This window comes from Bos taurus, chromosome 26, assembly GCF_002263795.3.
Source record: "Bos taurus isolate L1 Dominette 01449 registration number 42190680 breed Hereford chromosome 26, ARS-UCD2.0, whole genome shotgun sequence".
Classification (NCBI taxonomy): domain Eukaryota; kingdom Metazoa; phylum Chordata; class Mammalia; order Artiodactyla; family Bovidae; genus Bos; species Bos taurus.
The window spans coordinates 42,390,856-42,407,281 of NC_037353.1; the positions used below are offsets into that span (position 1 = coordinate 42,390,856).

Consider the following 16,426-nt stretch of genomic DNA (forward strand, 5'->3'; position numbering starts at 1 on the left):
TCTATCTGCAGGTGTGTCTGGCTTGATAATTAACAATTACCAGGCAAAATCAGATCACATAGCTGAGCACAGAAAAGATCATTAAGATTCCAAGTCTATGTCTGTCACTGCTTTATTTTTAAATTTTTATTTGTTTATTTGGCTATGTGGGGTCTTATCTGGGGCACGTGGGACCCTGGCTGTATCATATGGGATCTTCCGTTGCAGCACATGAGCTTAGCTGCCCTAAGGCATATGGGATCTTAGTTCCCTGCTGCTAAATCACTTCAGTCGTGTCTGACTCTGTGCGACCCCATAGATGGCAGCCCACCAGGCTCGCCCATCCCTGGGATTCTCCAGGCAAGAACACTGGAGTGGGTTGCTGTTAGTTCCCTGACCAGGGATCAAACCTGCATCCTCTTCATTGCAAGGCAGACTCTTAACCACTGGACCAGCAGGGAAGTCCCTGTCTGTGACTGCTTTAGATAAATGATCTGGAGATTAGTTTCAAGCACATCTTTGTGTTCTTAGAATGTCAAGTGACAAAATGGACATGAAAGAGCCCTGGGCAAATCACCGAGACCTTGAACCGCAATGTCGCTTTACCGAGATGCTCAGTGAACAGGACGTTTAGCCAGTCTGTTTATCATTCCTCCCTTCCTGTCTGTCTCTCTCTCTTGTTCTCTTATCTTTCGCTGTCTCTGTGTCTAGGTCTGTGACAGGAAACTCACTGACGGGCAACACTTGCCTTCCCCTCTTGTCAGGAGGACCTCGGTGGGTACTGGCTCTGGACAGACTAGGGGCCAGAGACTATGTCTCCATCAGAATACTGGAAAGTGGAAGGCAGTGTTCTTAGCTCTGGCTTTTATCAATATGAAGTGCATCCCCAGACTTGCACTGGCTCTGAAAAGTGACAGGGGGTTCATGTCAGCCCCTATGGGACAGGGAATGAACTGACCTGTCCTTATCTACAAAGGGGTCTTCCTTGATAGCTCAGATGGTCAAGAATTTGCCTACAATGCAGAAGACCCTGGTTCAATTCCTGGGTCAGGAAGATCCGCTGAAGAAAGGGATAGGCTACCCTCTCCAGTATTCTTGGGCTTCCTTGGTGGCTCAGCAGGTTAAGAATCTGCCTGCAATGTGGGAGACCCAGGTTCGATCCCTGGGTTGGGAAAATCCTCTGGAGAAGGGAAAGGCTACCCACGCCAGTATTCTGGCTTGGAGAATTCCATGGACTGTATAGTCCACAGGGTCACAAATATTCGGACACGACTGAGTAACTTTCACTTCACTATCTACAAAGGCTTATGTAGAGGGGCTTACGGCACCCTCTACAAGTGGCTTGAGGGGGCTGTGGTTGTGCATGTGCACACATGTGCACAGACACGCATGCCTGCATTTGCATTTTAGCCTTGAGAATTAAACCTCTGCAAAGTGGTTGCTCTGTACCAGGTATTCTGTGAGACAGACACCTACCTTTTCTTGTCTAAATCTGCTGACAACTCCCAAGTTGGGTATCCACCCTGCAGATGAAGAAACTGAGGCTCAGAGAGGTTCTGTGTCTTGTCTAAGGTCAGCAGTTGTTGCAGGGCTGGGCCAGGATTTGAACCTGGAGGAGGTCTGCTGGCATTTGAGTAAAGGATTTGTCCGGTTAGCTCCCACTGTTTCTTGCGGAGAACTCGGCTAAGGAGATGAACGGTGGCTTTCAGGTCAGCGCTGGAGCCCTGTGGAGGAGCTCCGTGCTGGGGAAACCCAGGCAGCAGACACTGCCCAGTTCTAGTCTCTGCACCAATTCTTGAGAAAAAGTCAAAGAGTTCAGGTTTGTGCTGGTCTAAAGCAGCCATGAAACTCCTTCTGCTCCTGGCAATGTCTTTGGTTCTGCCATTTACCAACTCTGGGCCTTTGCAAGCCTCAGTTTACTCACTGATAAAATGGGCTTGTGTTCCAGCTTCATAAGGTTGTACAGACATGGGCTCACCCATGCGGTGTCTGGCATGTGGAGTGTCTGGGCACCATCCACCATTACTCTTCTGGGCATAATCCTAACACGACTTCATAAATGCAAGGCAGCATGTTGGATTGGATCCTAGAAAAAGGAAAAACTGGTGAAATCCAAATAAAGCCCGGAGTTTTATCAGTAGGAGTGTACCCTTGTCGGTTGGTAATTGTGACAAATGTAGTTTGGTCACAGGAGATGTTATCATGAAGGAAAATTGGGTAAGAGGATATGGAAACTGTATTTTCTGCAACTTTTCTGGAAAATTATTTCAAAATAATCTTTTTTTTTTTAAACTCAACTTCCCTGGTCTCATTTCTTCAAGGTCAAAATGAGAAAGTAATAATTGCTTACAATTAGTTAATGCTTGTACTTCCCCTTTTCACAGTTTATCAGGGATTTGGGCAATAATTAACACATTAAAAAGAAGGAGGAAATTGTAAGATGTCCTTAGGTGGCTGACACTGGGCTGGGGTAGGCACTTCTGTTATCTTTTAAATAGGTCCCACAGATGTCTAATTATTCCCTCATCAGCTCTCTTCGCTGCAACTTGTCTTTACTGCACAAGCTACCCTCTGGGTGTTAGGTCACTCAGCCCAATCTAGATGTGGAATGTTCCAGAATGAAGAGGAAGTCCAAGGCCATGCCCAGAGCCTGAGTCTCAGCCAGGCACTCAGGACCCTTGCTTCCAGCCTCAGGTCTCTCCACAGCTGGCTTGACAACCCCCACCAGGGTTTCAGTTTCAACCTGTCCCCTGCTGTTTCCACCCCATGATTTTATTTGTTCTGCCCCTTTTCCAGCAGGATGCTTTCCAGCAGGATGTCTTACAGCGCAGAGCACTTCTGTCCCGGCCACCTTACACCCTCAGGAGCTGCCTCTTGCTGTGGTGACTGCTCTCACGCTGTTGCCTCCACCTGGAACACAGTCTTATTCTTCCCCTCCCCACCTCCTCAGCTCTGGCTAAATCTAGCTGCTCTTTTTTAAATACCATGGGCATTGTCCCATCCAGGAACCCTGACGTGTACGCTCAACACACAACCACACACACTCACAAGCCATGTGTCATCCGATGCTTGCCACTCTTATTCTCCGATAGCATCTTAACTCTATGGATTTTTCTAGAGATCCTGCTATGCAGGGAGACCCTGGAGGGCAAGAACCGTGTCTGGCTCACTTAGTACAACAGCATGCATCCCTTAGAGCCTAGCAGAGGCTCCTGCTGGCCGTAATGGAGGGGCAGGAGGACCCTTCCTGAGCCATTCTCTGTGCCCTGGGCCAGGTCCTGAAAAGTATTTCTCATCCTTATGTATAGTTTAAAGGGAGCCAGACACCATACTGGGGCTTCCCAGGTGGCTTAGTGGTAAAGAATCTGCCTGCAGACGCAGGAAACACGGCTTCAATCCTTGGTTCTGAAAGAGCCCCTGGAGTAGGAAATGGCTGCCCTCTCCAGCATTCTTGCCTGGGAAATCCCATGGACAAAGGAGCCCAGCAGGCTACAGTCCAATGGGGTGGCAAAAAGAGTCGGACATGACTTAGTAACTAAACAAGACCCCATATCAGGAGCAATCTGTATAGGTGCTAAGTCGTGTCTGATTCTTTGCGACCCTATGGACTGCAGCCTGCCAGGCTCCCACGTCTGTCAGAATCTCCAGGCAAGAATGCTGGAGTGGGTTGCCATTTCCTCCTCCAGGGGATCATCCTGACCTAGGATCGAACCCACATCTCCTGCATTGGCGGGCAGATTCTTTATCAGTGAGCCACCAGTGAAGCCCCTAAATCTGAGTTTGTTTCTCTTTTGCATGTGTATTCATTTGTGTTGTTTTAAAACTGTATGTAAGTGATACCATACAGTATCCTACAAGTCTCTTCTCCACTCTTGGCTGCCCTAAACCCATGCAATGCTGTGGCATGGAGGAGGTGGGGACAGAGCATCACCAGGTAGATAATGGGGTCATTCACAGGAAAGCCAGGAATGTTGCTTCCCAGCGGATACTCGTGACCACTGAGCATGGAGTGCAGCATATGAGCTGGGCTCTTGAGGAGGGAAGGGCAGGGATGGAGGGTGGACCAGCTATTCTTTGAGTCCCCAGAGCTGGGTTGGAAGGGAAAGAGGACTACAGTGACCAGACTCCCCTTGTCCTGAGATAGGCAACCTGACACTGAATCCCAAATACCTGTCCATTGCTGGGAGGTAATAATTAGAAGACACACCCTCCCTGTGCCTCAAATTCCTCCCTAGAAACGGCCCAGTTGCTGCCCGATGACTGCACTTATGTCCTTCCACGCTGTTACCACCCCAAACTCCACCAACCCCAGTGCTGTCAGGGGCGATGCTGACCACAAACTCTCCATCACTAAAGATTATTATTTCAGAATGCTTTGCTTTCTGACCAGTTGAAACGGAATCTCCTTTGCACTTGAATCTTGGGAAGCGGCGGAGCTGAGCTATGAGCACATTTACTCTGGGGTCAGTGCCCTTGACTTCCGGCATCAGTTTCACTGTCAGCGCTGTGTGACCTTTGACAAGCTGTTTCACGTCCCTAAGCCTTGGGTTTCCCTTCCATAAAGTAGACTGTGTAATAATCTGACACTGTAATAATCTGATAAAGGATATCCTGAGGATAAAACGAGATACTGCAGGTAGCACAGTTAGCTCAACGCTGGGAAAGCTGTAATTGCCAAGAGATAAGAGCATCTTATCTCCCTCCCTACACGTCCCCTCCTCTCCCCTCCTTCTCTTTCTTTCCTCTTCCTCCCTCTCTGCTTTATCCTTAGCTTCATTTTTTTTCCCTTATCTTCTTTTTCTTTCATCCTTGTTCTTTTCCTTTAGCCTACGACCACACTTCCTCCTGAACCTAAAAGAATTTGCCTCCTAAATCACCTGCCACCACATCTCCTGCATTCAGCCTCAAACCACAGCTTTTAATGCACAGTTAGGGTGGAGAGTATAGGAACCAGAGAAACACAGCAAAGATAAAAACACATCTCGTCCTATCACCTGAGATTGGCTTTATTAAAATACGTATTTCTTTCCAATTACATGTGTATGGAAGTGATATCATTCCCCGCTCCCCCACCCGCCGAGTGGCATGCCAAATCTAGTTCCCTGACCAGGAATCAAATCCATGTCCCCTGCAGTGGAGGCTCAGAGTCTTAACCACTTGACAGCCAGGGAAGTCCCTAAAGGATAGCATTTAACATACAGTTTTTCTATAGTTTGTATTCTGAACATTTTAACATGCATTCATGATTTTGGGAGATTGAAGTTTTTTTTTTCAAGTTTTATTCTTTTTTAAAAATTTTCGCTTTATTGAGGTATGAATGGCCAAGAAATGTGCAGGATATTTAAAGAGCACCTTGTGGTGATTTGATATGCATATGCGTGGTGGAAAGATTCTCCCTCATCTAGTTGAGAACATAGCCATCACCTCACATGCCTATTTTTATTTTGGTGAGAACATTTAAGTTCTACTCCCTTAGCAAATTTCAGATGTATAACAGATGCAGTTTTATCAACTGTAGTCCCCATGTTTTACATTAGATCCTAAGATCTTATTCATCACCTGGCTGAAAGTTTGTGCCCTTTTACCAACCTCTTCCTATTTCTACCACCCTTTTTCCGATTCTTTCTGTAATTATAACAGATAATACTGTGAAGATCATGTTTGTTCATGCATCGTTGTCCACATTAAGTAAATTATGATTTCCTTTGGCTAGATTCTTAGATGTGGAATTACTGAGTCAGAGAGTTGATCATTTTAAGATTTTAAAGCCTACTGTTACATTTTTTCTAGCAATCTACCAATTCTTTCTCCAATGGTAAAACAGGAGAATGCAATCTTCTACAACTTTGCTGAATCTGAATACTACCGTTCAAAACTCTTGGCTGAGTTGGTGGATAAAAATTGATGTAGTTATTTTAATTGGCATTTCTTTGCTTTATAGTGAAGGTGAAAAATTTTAAGCCATTTGAATTCCTTTACTTGAACTGTCTGTTTTTATCCTCTATTTTTTTGTGTGAAAGTTAGTATCATCTTTGTTGGTTTATAGAAACTCTCTCTGTCCATTATATTGAACAAACTCTCTCCACTTGGTCCATTATATTGATGACAAATATTTTCCCAATTTGTTATTTGCCTTTAAATTTTGATTTCCTTCTGCACAAATATTTTAACATAATTAAATTTATTGCTATTTTTCTTTGTAATTTCCTGTTGATTTAAACTCTAGACATTTCACAAAAATCAAATAAACATTTAATTAGTTTCCTGTTTTCATTTGTTTAATAAAATCCTGTTCTTTGGTTTTGAAAATTATTTTGCCTTCTGGTGTGAAGTAAATATCTAAAATGATTCTAAAATAATTTAAATTTTAAATTTTGCTTTAATTTTTATAGCTTTATTTTGAATATTTTGGAGCTAATCATAATTTTTTGAATGCTGACAACATGGCAAACACTATAATAATTAAGCATCTGATATAGTTTTCTAACTCTGTCTTCACAATAACCTTGTGAAGTAGGTTAGTATAACTATCTTTTTGCAGATGAAGAAACTAGGACTGGGTGAGAATAAATGGCTTGCCCAAGTTTAGAGACCAAATAAACAGCAGAGCTAGAATTTGAACTCGAGGTTCCTGTCTCCCAGGTTCGTAGGTGGCCAAGACCCCCAGTCCCAAACCCACATTGTCCCTTCCCTCTCCCCAGCAGGATTTTTTTTCCTTTTTCAAGAACTTATCAGTCATTTCTAGCCTATTTATTTTTCTCGATAAACTTCAAAATTGTTTTTTAAAGACCAATCCAAGAGAAACTTTTTGATGGAAATGATATCAAACCTATGAATTAGTTTAGAACGACTGATAGTCCTATATTCAGTCCTTCCATCCGGAAACCCGATTCATCTCTTCGTCTGAGGAGACAGCCAAGAAGCTTTACACAGAGTTGGTAGTTTCATTCTTCTGGGTTGCTCCTCAAGGGAAGTTTATTTATAGTGTTTTACTTCCTTGGAGCCTGTTTCCATCCACATCTTCCCCTCTGCCCGGTGCACTTCTGCTCAGAAGTCCTGGTTCCATTCCGTGAGCTCTTCTTCTGGACTCCCGACATCCCACAATCGGAGCTCTCAGTTCCCTGTCCTCTAACTGTTTGTCTCTAAGTTTCGTCCACTAGAGCCAATTTCCAGGGGCAGCACTGTGTCATCTCAACATTCCCCTGCCTGCTGGGTCAGGCATCCAGCTGTTGTTGTTTTCAGTTGCTAAGTTATGTCCAACTCTTTGCCACCCCTTGGACTGCAGTGTGCCAGGCTCCTCAGTCCTCCACCATCTCCCGGAGTTTTCACAGATTCATGTCCATTGGATCAGGGATGCCGTCTAACCATCTCACCCTCTGCTGCCCCCTTCTCCTCCTGCCTTCAGTCTTTCCCAGCAGCAGGGTCTTTTCCAATAGTCAGCTCTTTGTATCAGGTGACCAAAATATTGGAGCATCAGTCCTTCACATGAATATTCAGGGCTGATCTCTAGGATTGACTGGTTTGTTCTCTTTGGAGTCCAAGGGATTCTCAGGAGTCTTCTCCAGCACCACAATTCAAAAGCATCAGTTCTTCAGCGCTCAGTCTTCTTTATGGTCCAACTCTCACATCTGTACACAACTACTGGAAAAACCATAGCTTTGACTCTACAGACCTTTGTCTGCAAAGTGATGTCTCTGCTTTTTAACCTGCTGTCCAAGTTTGCCATTCCTTCCGAGGAGCAAACGTCTTTCAATTTCACGGCTGCAGTCACCATCTGCGGTGATTTTGGAGCCCAAGAAAATAAAATCTGTCACTGCTTCCACTTTTGCCCCTTCTATTTGCCATGAAGTGATGGGACTGGATGCCTTGATCTTAGTTTTTTTAATGCAGAGTTTCAAGCCAGCTTGAAACTTACTCTTCTCTTTCACCCTCATCAACAGCCCATTGTTCCTCTTCACTTTCTACAAGGAGCGTGATTGTTGAATACATTATTCCCTACCACTCTGTCAAAACACTTCTGCTGCACAGTAGACAGTGGTTTTCAAACATTAATGTGTGTCAGAATCACCTGGAATGGATACATATTGTTGGGCATCACCTCAAGGGTAAATTCTTAAGTCTGGGGGAGGCCTAAGAATTTGCATTTTTTAAAAACAAATTCCCAGGTGCTGGTTGGTACTGAAGACTCATGGAACCATTTTAAGAGCCATTGTTCTAAAAGAATCCTTTTCTAATGTGACTGGGTCAGGGAGTTGTTTTTTTCCTTCAAAAATATTGTTTAAAATAAAAAATATGATAGATACACATTTAAAATGTTTCCTTTTATCTTAAAACTTATAAACACACTTTGACTTGCCAATTTGTTGCTATAGGCTTCTCTCTCAGCAGAGGTCTTCTGCAGTTCTGCAGCACCTTTCTTGCATAAATTGCTCCCATTTGGCATATCTATACCTTTTCATTTTTAGTCTCTCTAAAGTAGAGTGTGAAATGAAAGACCTTTGCAAAGCAGCCTCCTAGGTGGCTCAGTGGTAGAGAATCTGCCTGGCAACATAGGAGATGAGAGTTTGATCTCTGGCTCAGGAAGATCCCCTGGAGTAGGAAATGGCAACCCACTCCAGTATTCTTGCCTGGGAAATCCCACGGGCACAGGAGCTTGGCAAGGTACAGTCCATGAGGTTGCAAAAGTGCAGGATATGACTGAGTGACTGAATGAACAAAGGGTATAAGTTCAATTGCTTTAAATATATTTCTCCTTTTTGCTGCCTAACCCACTCAATTTCTTTTGAGCACCTGAGTTTTATTTCCAAAGCATTCAGCCTTATTTTTTTGAAGGCCATCTTTCTATTTGTACCATATTTGATCAATTTACTTAATATTTATTTTAGTGTCAAGTACAATCAACATAAACAGGTTCAGGGCTCATATCTGTCATTCACTGATCACACAACTTGGTTGGAATGCAAGTTGCCAAGTGTACTAGAAATTACCCCCCTAGCGCTAGTGGTCAGTAGGTTTACAGAAAGGATGGAGAGCTCAGTGGATCCGGCTCGGGGGTTAGTTACCTAAAGGACAGTTAAAACAACTTTTTGTCTACTGCCCCTGCTGGGATGCCTTCCATCTAGTGAGTGCTAAGTCACTTCAGTTATGTCTGACTCTTTGGGATCTCCCATGGACCGTAGCCCGCCAGGCTCCTCTGCCCATGGAATTTCCCTGGCAAGAATACTGGAGAGTAGCCAGATATTGTAAACAAAAATATAATACATCCAGCTAAATTCAAATTTTAGATAAAAATTTTAAGTATACATATTCCATGTAATATTTTGAACATACTTACATTAAAGAAGAATTCATTGTTTATCTGAAATTCAAATTTTACTGGGCATTCTGAGTTTCATTTGGCAACTTAACAACTTTCACCCTGTTCTTTCTTGATATATATCTATGCCTTCTTCTAAGCCTTGTTGAAACATCCTGTCCTCTCTGGAGTCCTCCTGCCCTTCTTCCAAGCCCAGGAATTGCTTCTTTTGAGATTTCTATTTCCCCTCCACTGTGTTCCTCATTGGCCAAAATGGAGAATTACTGGTTAGCAAGTCTGGCTGCCAGGGGCTTCCCAGGTGGCTCAGTGATAAAGAACCTGCCTACCTATGCAGGAGATGCAGGAGACATGGGTTCAATCCCTGGGTCAGGAAGACCCCCTGGAGGAGGGCATGGCAACCCACTCCAATATTCTTGCCTGGGAAATCCCATGGACCAAGGAGCCTGGCGGGCTACAGTCCATGGGGTCACAAAGAATTGGACACGACTGAGCGACTGATCATGCTCACGAGGTTTGGCTGCCATTGGCCTCTGAGCTCCAGAGGATTACATCTTACCTTCAGTGATGGATCCCTCTCCTCCGTGCCCCTTGTGTGGTCAGAGACAAGCCCATATTCCCTGAGTGAATCAATGAGTTAATGAATAATGGGTCCGGCTACCCTCCGAAGCAAAGAGCAGTGCAACTCCCTCTGCTGCTCCAATTAGCTGATGGGAGGGAGGGTGAGTCTGGCTTTAATGCTTGTTTTTGGAAGAGCTCTCATCTGCCTGTTTTTCTTTGTAGTTCCAGCAACATCAGCAACGAGACACACCACAGAAAGTGCTTTCTGGGAGTTACTCAGCTCTGGTAAGTCTACCTGAACTCCAGACAGGCTGGGCAATTGTGGTGCCCAAGGCCACCCCCAAGGACTCAGGAGGGACTGCCACAGAGAATTCTGCTGGGTTTTAGATGTGGGACAGGAAGGGTTTCCTCTGATGGGGTCCACCTAGACCCTTAGCTCCTTCCTTGTGAGGTTCCATCCTGACCATGAGATCGGCCCCCAGGCCGTGTCTGTCCGGTCACACTCCTTTCCTAAGGTCTCTGGCCCCCAGGCGGCCCCACTGGGTGTCCAGCAGGGCGGCAGGGGCAGTGGTGGGGCAGCGTATGTAGCTGAGCCTCTCTGGTGAGAATCACATTCCTTTTCTTCTCTAGAACTGCTACAAGTCTTGGGGGAATAAGGAGTACCCTGGCCTCAGTCAGTGCTCTAAGTGCTAACTGCTTCTGCTCCCTAATTCCTCTTTTATGGCAGTCCTGTGTGTGCATGAGCATACCTGCTTGCGCAAAAGCACAGACTATGATTTGAGCCAAATACAAATAATACAATTGGTAAATATATATACACTGGAAGGTAGAAGAGCGAAATGGTTAAGAGCAACCATCTGAGTACAGGTCCGGCTGTCATTTACTGGTCAGTTGGTCTGGGTCACCTACTCAAGCCAGCTTCCCTATGGGGTTCTATGAGGATGAGCTGAGATGACACTTGTAAAATTCTTGAGTATGATGTAGAACTCTGGAGTATGACTCCAGGTTCCCAGGCTAGAAAATGTTCAACATCATCTGCCATGATTAAGCTTTTAAAAATGGGCCTCCTTGGGTATGTGTGCAAGGAAGAAGAGATGGCATAAGTGTAGACTTCCTTTTTAAAAAAAAAAAAAACAAAAGACAAGTCTTTGTGTACTTTCACCCTGCAGGCATTTTGGAAGCAAGCTTAGATCTCTCATTGCACTAGATCTGCAATTGAGAGTCAACTATAAAAAAAGCAATGGCTCAAAGGTGGATTTCTTGGTTAGGGTCCTTACGCATGAAACATGCACATGTCTGATTTTTCTTTTATTCTTTTATAGTTTCTGAGTCAGATTCTCCCAGAACACATGGTAAGTATTTTGAAAATGGTATGGTGTATTTGGTTTAAAGTTTATCATTCTATATAGCTATTTATATCTGAAGAATACACACAGCCTCTCTGGAACTTAGTGAATGGTATGAGGATTGGGTAATAATGTGATTTGCGTCCTTCATGGAAATACAAAGGCAATAGAAACTTCTTTCAGCTGCAGGACAAATGGACTGTGGTTACACAGTTAGTTTTTTCTTTGATTTTGTTTTGCCTTCACCTCAAACTTCAGTGCACATCAGAATCAACTAGGGTATTTGGTTGAATGCAGGTCCTTAGAATTCACCTCCCCACCCCAGACACTTGGATTTGGGTGGTCTGGGGTGGGACTTGGGAATCTGAATTTTTATGTAACTGAAAATAAAGATGGTCTGCAGACCCCATTTTGATCAAGCCTGCTACATGGCCCAGGATTGAATTAAGCTTTCATGTTTGCAATGTACTTATAAGATTTGACTAAGAATTTCCAAAGCAAGTGACAGGAGATCTATGCATATATTTTAAGTGCTACCTTTTTAAACTTATTTTTTCTTAATGTCTACGTTTTGCTTAATGTCAAGTAAATGCAGCTTTTAAACATTTTCCCAAATGGTTATTGGGTACATCGTTAAGTCTGGCTTGTTGGTATAAAGACTTTTCCATAAGAGAGTTGCTAACATTGAGCTTTCACACATCTTTCACAATGGGCTCAACATCAATGCCACTTTGTCCGTCAAGAGCGAGTCCTACCAGGATCCTTCTAAACAGGACAGGCCCCTGGAGCGACTTAGGGTTTTATGGAAAGAAAGACAGTAATCTCTGAGCACACAGTTACAAGTACAGCTGTGATGGGTGCTGGGGAGAGATGTCCTTGGCAAGAGGCCTGTGCTCAAGCCATCAGAGAGAGCCACCCCGTGGAAGTCACAGGTAAACGGAGGTATAGGGCTGGTGTAAGAGTTGGCCAGACAGAGGAGGAAGGAAGAGCATTTTTCTGTTATTCCTGGCACTGGTGCCAGGAACTCAAGGGAACAGATATAGACTTAGGCTGACTTAGTCACTCTACCCTCACCCCCACCCTAATATTTTATCTAAGCATCACAGTTCCCTGATGGGGGCTTATCTCTAAGTTCCATTTCCCAAACTGTACCTTTGACATATTTTCTGAAGCTCTAGGGCAAAAAAAGGACTTCTGATCAATGGGGTTCAGAAGTGTCAGCTGCCATTAGCGGTAGAACAGCGTTCATCTTTGGGGGCAAAAGAGTGAAGAGCAGGCAGGTGGGCGGCTGCCACCCAGACGCAGTTCTTATTTGCCTTCTAAGTCCTTGTCTAAATCTGCATGGAGACGATGGAGGCGAATTCAGAAGAGGATCATGAACACGTTTCCGGGATGCTAATCCTTGGTCACGTCTTGAATTGTTGTTACAGCCTCCTTTTTGTGCCATCCTGTCCCTCTCTACCATCCCCTTAGGCTGGACATCCTCCGCTTAGTCCATGGAGAGGGTTCAGACAAGGTTCCCATCCACAAAATCCTCAGACTTGGAGATCGATGCAGTCTGCTCGGCAGAAAAGATAGTACTCAGGAGAATGAAATAAGCTGGGTGGTTTCTGAGCATAGATCGCATGGGACTGTTAACTAGTGTTAGAGGCATGGTAAACAGACACGTACTTTATTAGGTCTAAAGCTACTGAACGCCCCATAGTAGTTCAAAACAAACGGCCCATTTGGTTTGAAGTTCTATTCCAAAACCCCAAACGCTTTTAGCAAGAATGCCACAGGCTCACAAGCTCAAGACTGAGTCACAGCGCCCCCTGGCGTGATTGTAAGGTGGACCTCAAGCCCTTTGCTGTGACCGCGTGTCATTTAGAAACAGCAGAACCGACTAAGATGAATCTGTATTTCTTTCTAGATCAGGGGAATTTCCAGACTATAAATGATGGTAAGACATTTTTTGTTCACTTGCCTTCCCTGGAGCTTTGCTTGTTGGCCGGGTCGGCCAGGGATGCGGCGAACTGAGGTTGAGAGCAGCCTTGGCCCCAGGACAAGGGCCTGGCGTTTAGAATGCAAGGATGGAGCAGGAGGAGTCCAGGGGTGCCAAGACCCTTGGTGTGTCCTAGACACACACCCAACAAGTCCCCTGTGTCCTTCTTCTCCCTTCGTCTCTCTCAGTCAGTCAGTTCAGTCACTCAGTTGTGTCTGACGCTTTGCGACCCCATGGACTGCAGCATGCCAGGCCTCTGTCCATCACCAACTCCCAGAATTTACTCAAACTCATGTCCATTGAGTTGGTGATACCATCCAATCATCTCATTCTCTGTCGTCCCCTTCTCCTCCTGCCTTCAATCTTTCCCAGCATCAGAGTCTGTTCAAATGAGTCAGCTCTCCGCATCAGGTAGCCAAAGTATTGGAGTTTCAGTTTCAGCATCAGTTCTTCCAATGAATATTCAGGACTGATCTCCTTCAGAATGGACTGGTTGGATCTCCTTGCAGTCCAAGGGACTCTCAAGAGTCTTCTCCAACACCACAGTTCAAAAGTATCAATTCTTCGGCACTCAGCTTTCTTCTCTCTACCTGTCAGTTATTCATTGCATGAGATTGGCTTCAGCTTGGAGTCAGGAGGTGGTGGGAGGAGGGTAGAATCAGTGCCTCTTCTTGCCATGAATGCCAGTTCTATCGAACACAGTTAATATCTCCCAAGGACTTGCTTTGTACCCTGCACAAAATTATTTTCTTACAAAGAATGAGTTAATATATATTTTAAAAAAAAGCATTTAAAAGACTGGCTGGCACAGAGTAAGTGCTCAACTAGTGCACATAGAAAGTGCTACTGTCATGAAATCTTCCCAACAGCACTTTGAGGTAAGTAGGATAATTACCTTTGTGCAGATGGGGGAACCAGGGCATCCTTAGGTATCTTGTCAAGTTCTATATCTCAGATCACGTGGTGGGCCAGTGGCTGGGCAGGGATTTGAACCCGGAACAGGTCTCTTTGGCTCTGTCCACGATTCTTTCTAAATGGATCCTCCCTCCTCCTTCTCCACAGTGAGCATACACACCCTTTGTGCCGACTTTGGTACATTAGCATCTTTCACGCGCTCACTTAGGGCAGCTGACCCTGCTATTGGGTCCTGGCTGCGTCGAGGCCAATCCCTGCCCTTTCAGAGCATGCCCTGAGGGTCCAGGAATGGCCTGGGAGGGACCTGAGGGGCAGGTTTCTGGTGATTGACCTCCAGGAGAAAGGCACAGGTGGAAGCTGGATTTCTGCAGGGACCATTCACAGAAATGATCAGAAGAGAGCAGTAGCTGGAGCTAAAAAAACCCCAGACTGCACCCTGGGAAAAGCCTACAGGCCATCCGATTGACTATTCCTGCTTCCCAGGTGGCGCAGTGATAAAGAGTCCATCTGCTAATGCAGAAGACACGGGTTCGATCCCTAGGTCAGGAAGATCCCCTGGATTAGGAAATGGTGACCTGCTCCAGTATTCTTGCCTGGAAGATTCCATGGACAGAGGAGCCTGGTGGGCTACAGTCCACGGGGTCGCAAAGAGTCAGACACGACTGAGCACACACACTCTCAGAGCAACCTGTGGCATTTACTATGTGGGCTGCTGTGTGCACATACATGTCACTAAGCACAGGATGTGGCTGTGAAATCCAGTCACCACCTAAGAATATGTCCCCCAAGAGAGCATTTCTGTCTAAGCAGTCACGTTGCAGCAGGTATCTTTGCTTTGGAGATGCACCTTTGGGAACATCTTTCCTCCTAGTTGGGCCCACCCTCGGGAATACCTCAGTGACAGTAGATGTCGTCATCTCAGAGTATGTTTGCACCATAGAAACAGGCAGTTGGTATTTGAAGTTTGCATGCATGTTCGGTTGCTTCAGTTCTATCCGACTCTTTGTGACCCCAAGGACTGTAGCACGCCAGGCTCCTCTCTCTATGGGATTCTCCAGGCAAGAATACTGGAGTGAGTTGCCATGCCCTCCTCCAGGGAATCTTCACGACCCAGGGATCGAACCCAGGTCTCCTGCGTCTCCTGCATTGCAGGCACACTCTTTACTGCTGAGCCACCAGGGAAGCCCATTTCAAGTTAGTCTTGTGAATAGATTTGGGCCATTCATCCACAGGGTGATTTTTTTGAATGGAGATTGTGGAAGCATAGGAGGTGGTAACAGGAACCAAGAATGTCCCTGGTGGCCTCCAACATTGAATGAGGGCTGGCAAAGAGACAGATTTGCCTTCTGCTTCAGGAGGAACACAGCCTTGGGGCAGTGGGCAGGGCTTCTGGATCTTTGCCTCCAGCCCCATTTCCGAGCCAAGCTTGAGGGCCAGTCCTCCCTGGAGGAGAGCAACAACCCAATGACCTTTCCTTCTCTCCACTCTGCAGTTACATTTGCCACGGAGGAACTCTCAACAGTGAACCCAATAGAAGGTAACGTTTGTTATGTGGGATCCTTGTGGGCTCATTCCCCTGCTGCACCCGGAGGTCTATATCTGGTACAGAAGAGGTGCAGAAGGCATAAGGGATGGGGTTGCTTAGCTCTCAAACAGGGAGGTCCTCTGAACAAGGCCTTACTGAATGGGTGTCTCTTCCACGGATCTTGACTCTGAGATAGGGGAGGGATCAACCTGCAGAGACATCTCTAAGGAGATCCAAGATGGAGCTTGGTTTTCTGTCTCTAAGAGAGTCCTGTTCCCCGTGCTCCATGCCCACCATGTTATCCTCACTGATACATGCTGACCTCGGGTCAAGCTAGGATTCAAGGTCACTGGCTACAGAGCCTGGAGAGGCAATTGAAATCTGTTGAGGATGCCAGCTTGTCTGGGCTCTACCTGAGTCCATATGGGGCCTCATTGATTTTTGTTCACTCTATAGGAACCATGGTCCTTTAGCTTGGGGTGCAGAGGTCCTGTAACCCACCCTGGGGGCTCCTCCAGTAGGAGAGCTGAGAGTTACAGCCAGGAGAGCCTGAGGTCCTGGTAGTCTGGGCTGGGGGAAGAAAGTCTCTGTTTATTTCCTTGTGATGAAGGTTAACTCACAGCCTTGTTCAAAGGTGACCCCCAGCCCAGCGAACTGCAGCCATTTGTTGTTGTTTACTCCCTTAGTCATGTCAGACTCTTTGCAACCCAGTGGACAGCAGCACGCCAGGCTTCCCTGTCCTTCACCATCTCCCCGAGCTTGCTCAAACTCATGTTCATTGAGTTGGTGATGCCAGCCAACCA

General features: G+C 45.6%; 1 protein-coding gene and 1 long non-coding RNA gene across 3 annotated transcripts in view; one reads left to right on the top strand and one right to left on the bottom strand.

Annotated features, from left to right (window-relative positions):
- LOC100849037 (uncharacterized) overlaps positions 1 to 2,507 on the bottom strand; it is a 30,437-nt gene extending 27,930 nt beyond the window's left edge. The window contains exon 1 of one of the 2 annotated variants that reach the window (XR_003032826.2): positions 1,456 to 2,506. This is a non-coding gene — a long non-coding RNA (uncharacterized lncRNA). Of the gene's footprint in view, positions 1 to 1,455 lie in introns of both variants that reach the window. The other variant, XR_009493016.1, reaches the window with a different exon arrangement.
- DMBT1 (deleted in malignant brain tumors 1) overlaps positions 1 to 16,426 on the top strand; it is a 101,836-nt gene that overhangs the window by 473 nt on the left and 84,937 nt on the right. Inside the window, exons 2-5 of the mRNA XM_059882093.1 lie at positions 10,076 to 10,138; positions 11,176 to 11,205; positions 13,112 to 13,141; positions 15,591 to 15,635. Coding sequence (XP_059738076.1) covers positions 10,076 to 10,138; positions 11,176 to 11,205; positions 13,112 to 13,141; positions 15,591 to 15,635 — 168 coding nt within the window. The remainder of the gene's footprint in view (positions 1 to 10,075; positions 10,139 to 11,175; positions 11,206 to 13,111; positions 13,142 to 15,590; positions 15,636 to 16,426) is intronic.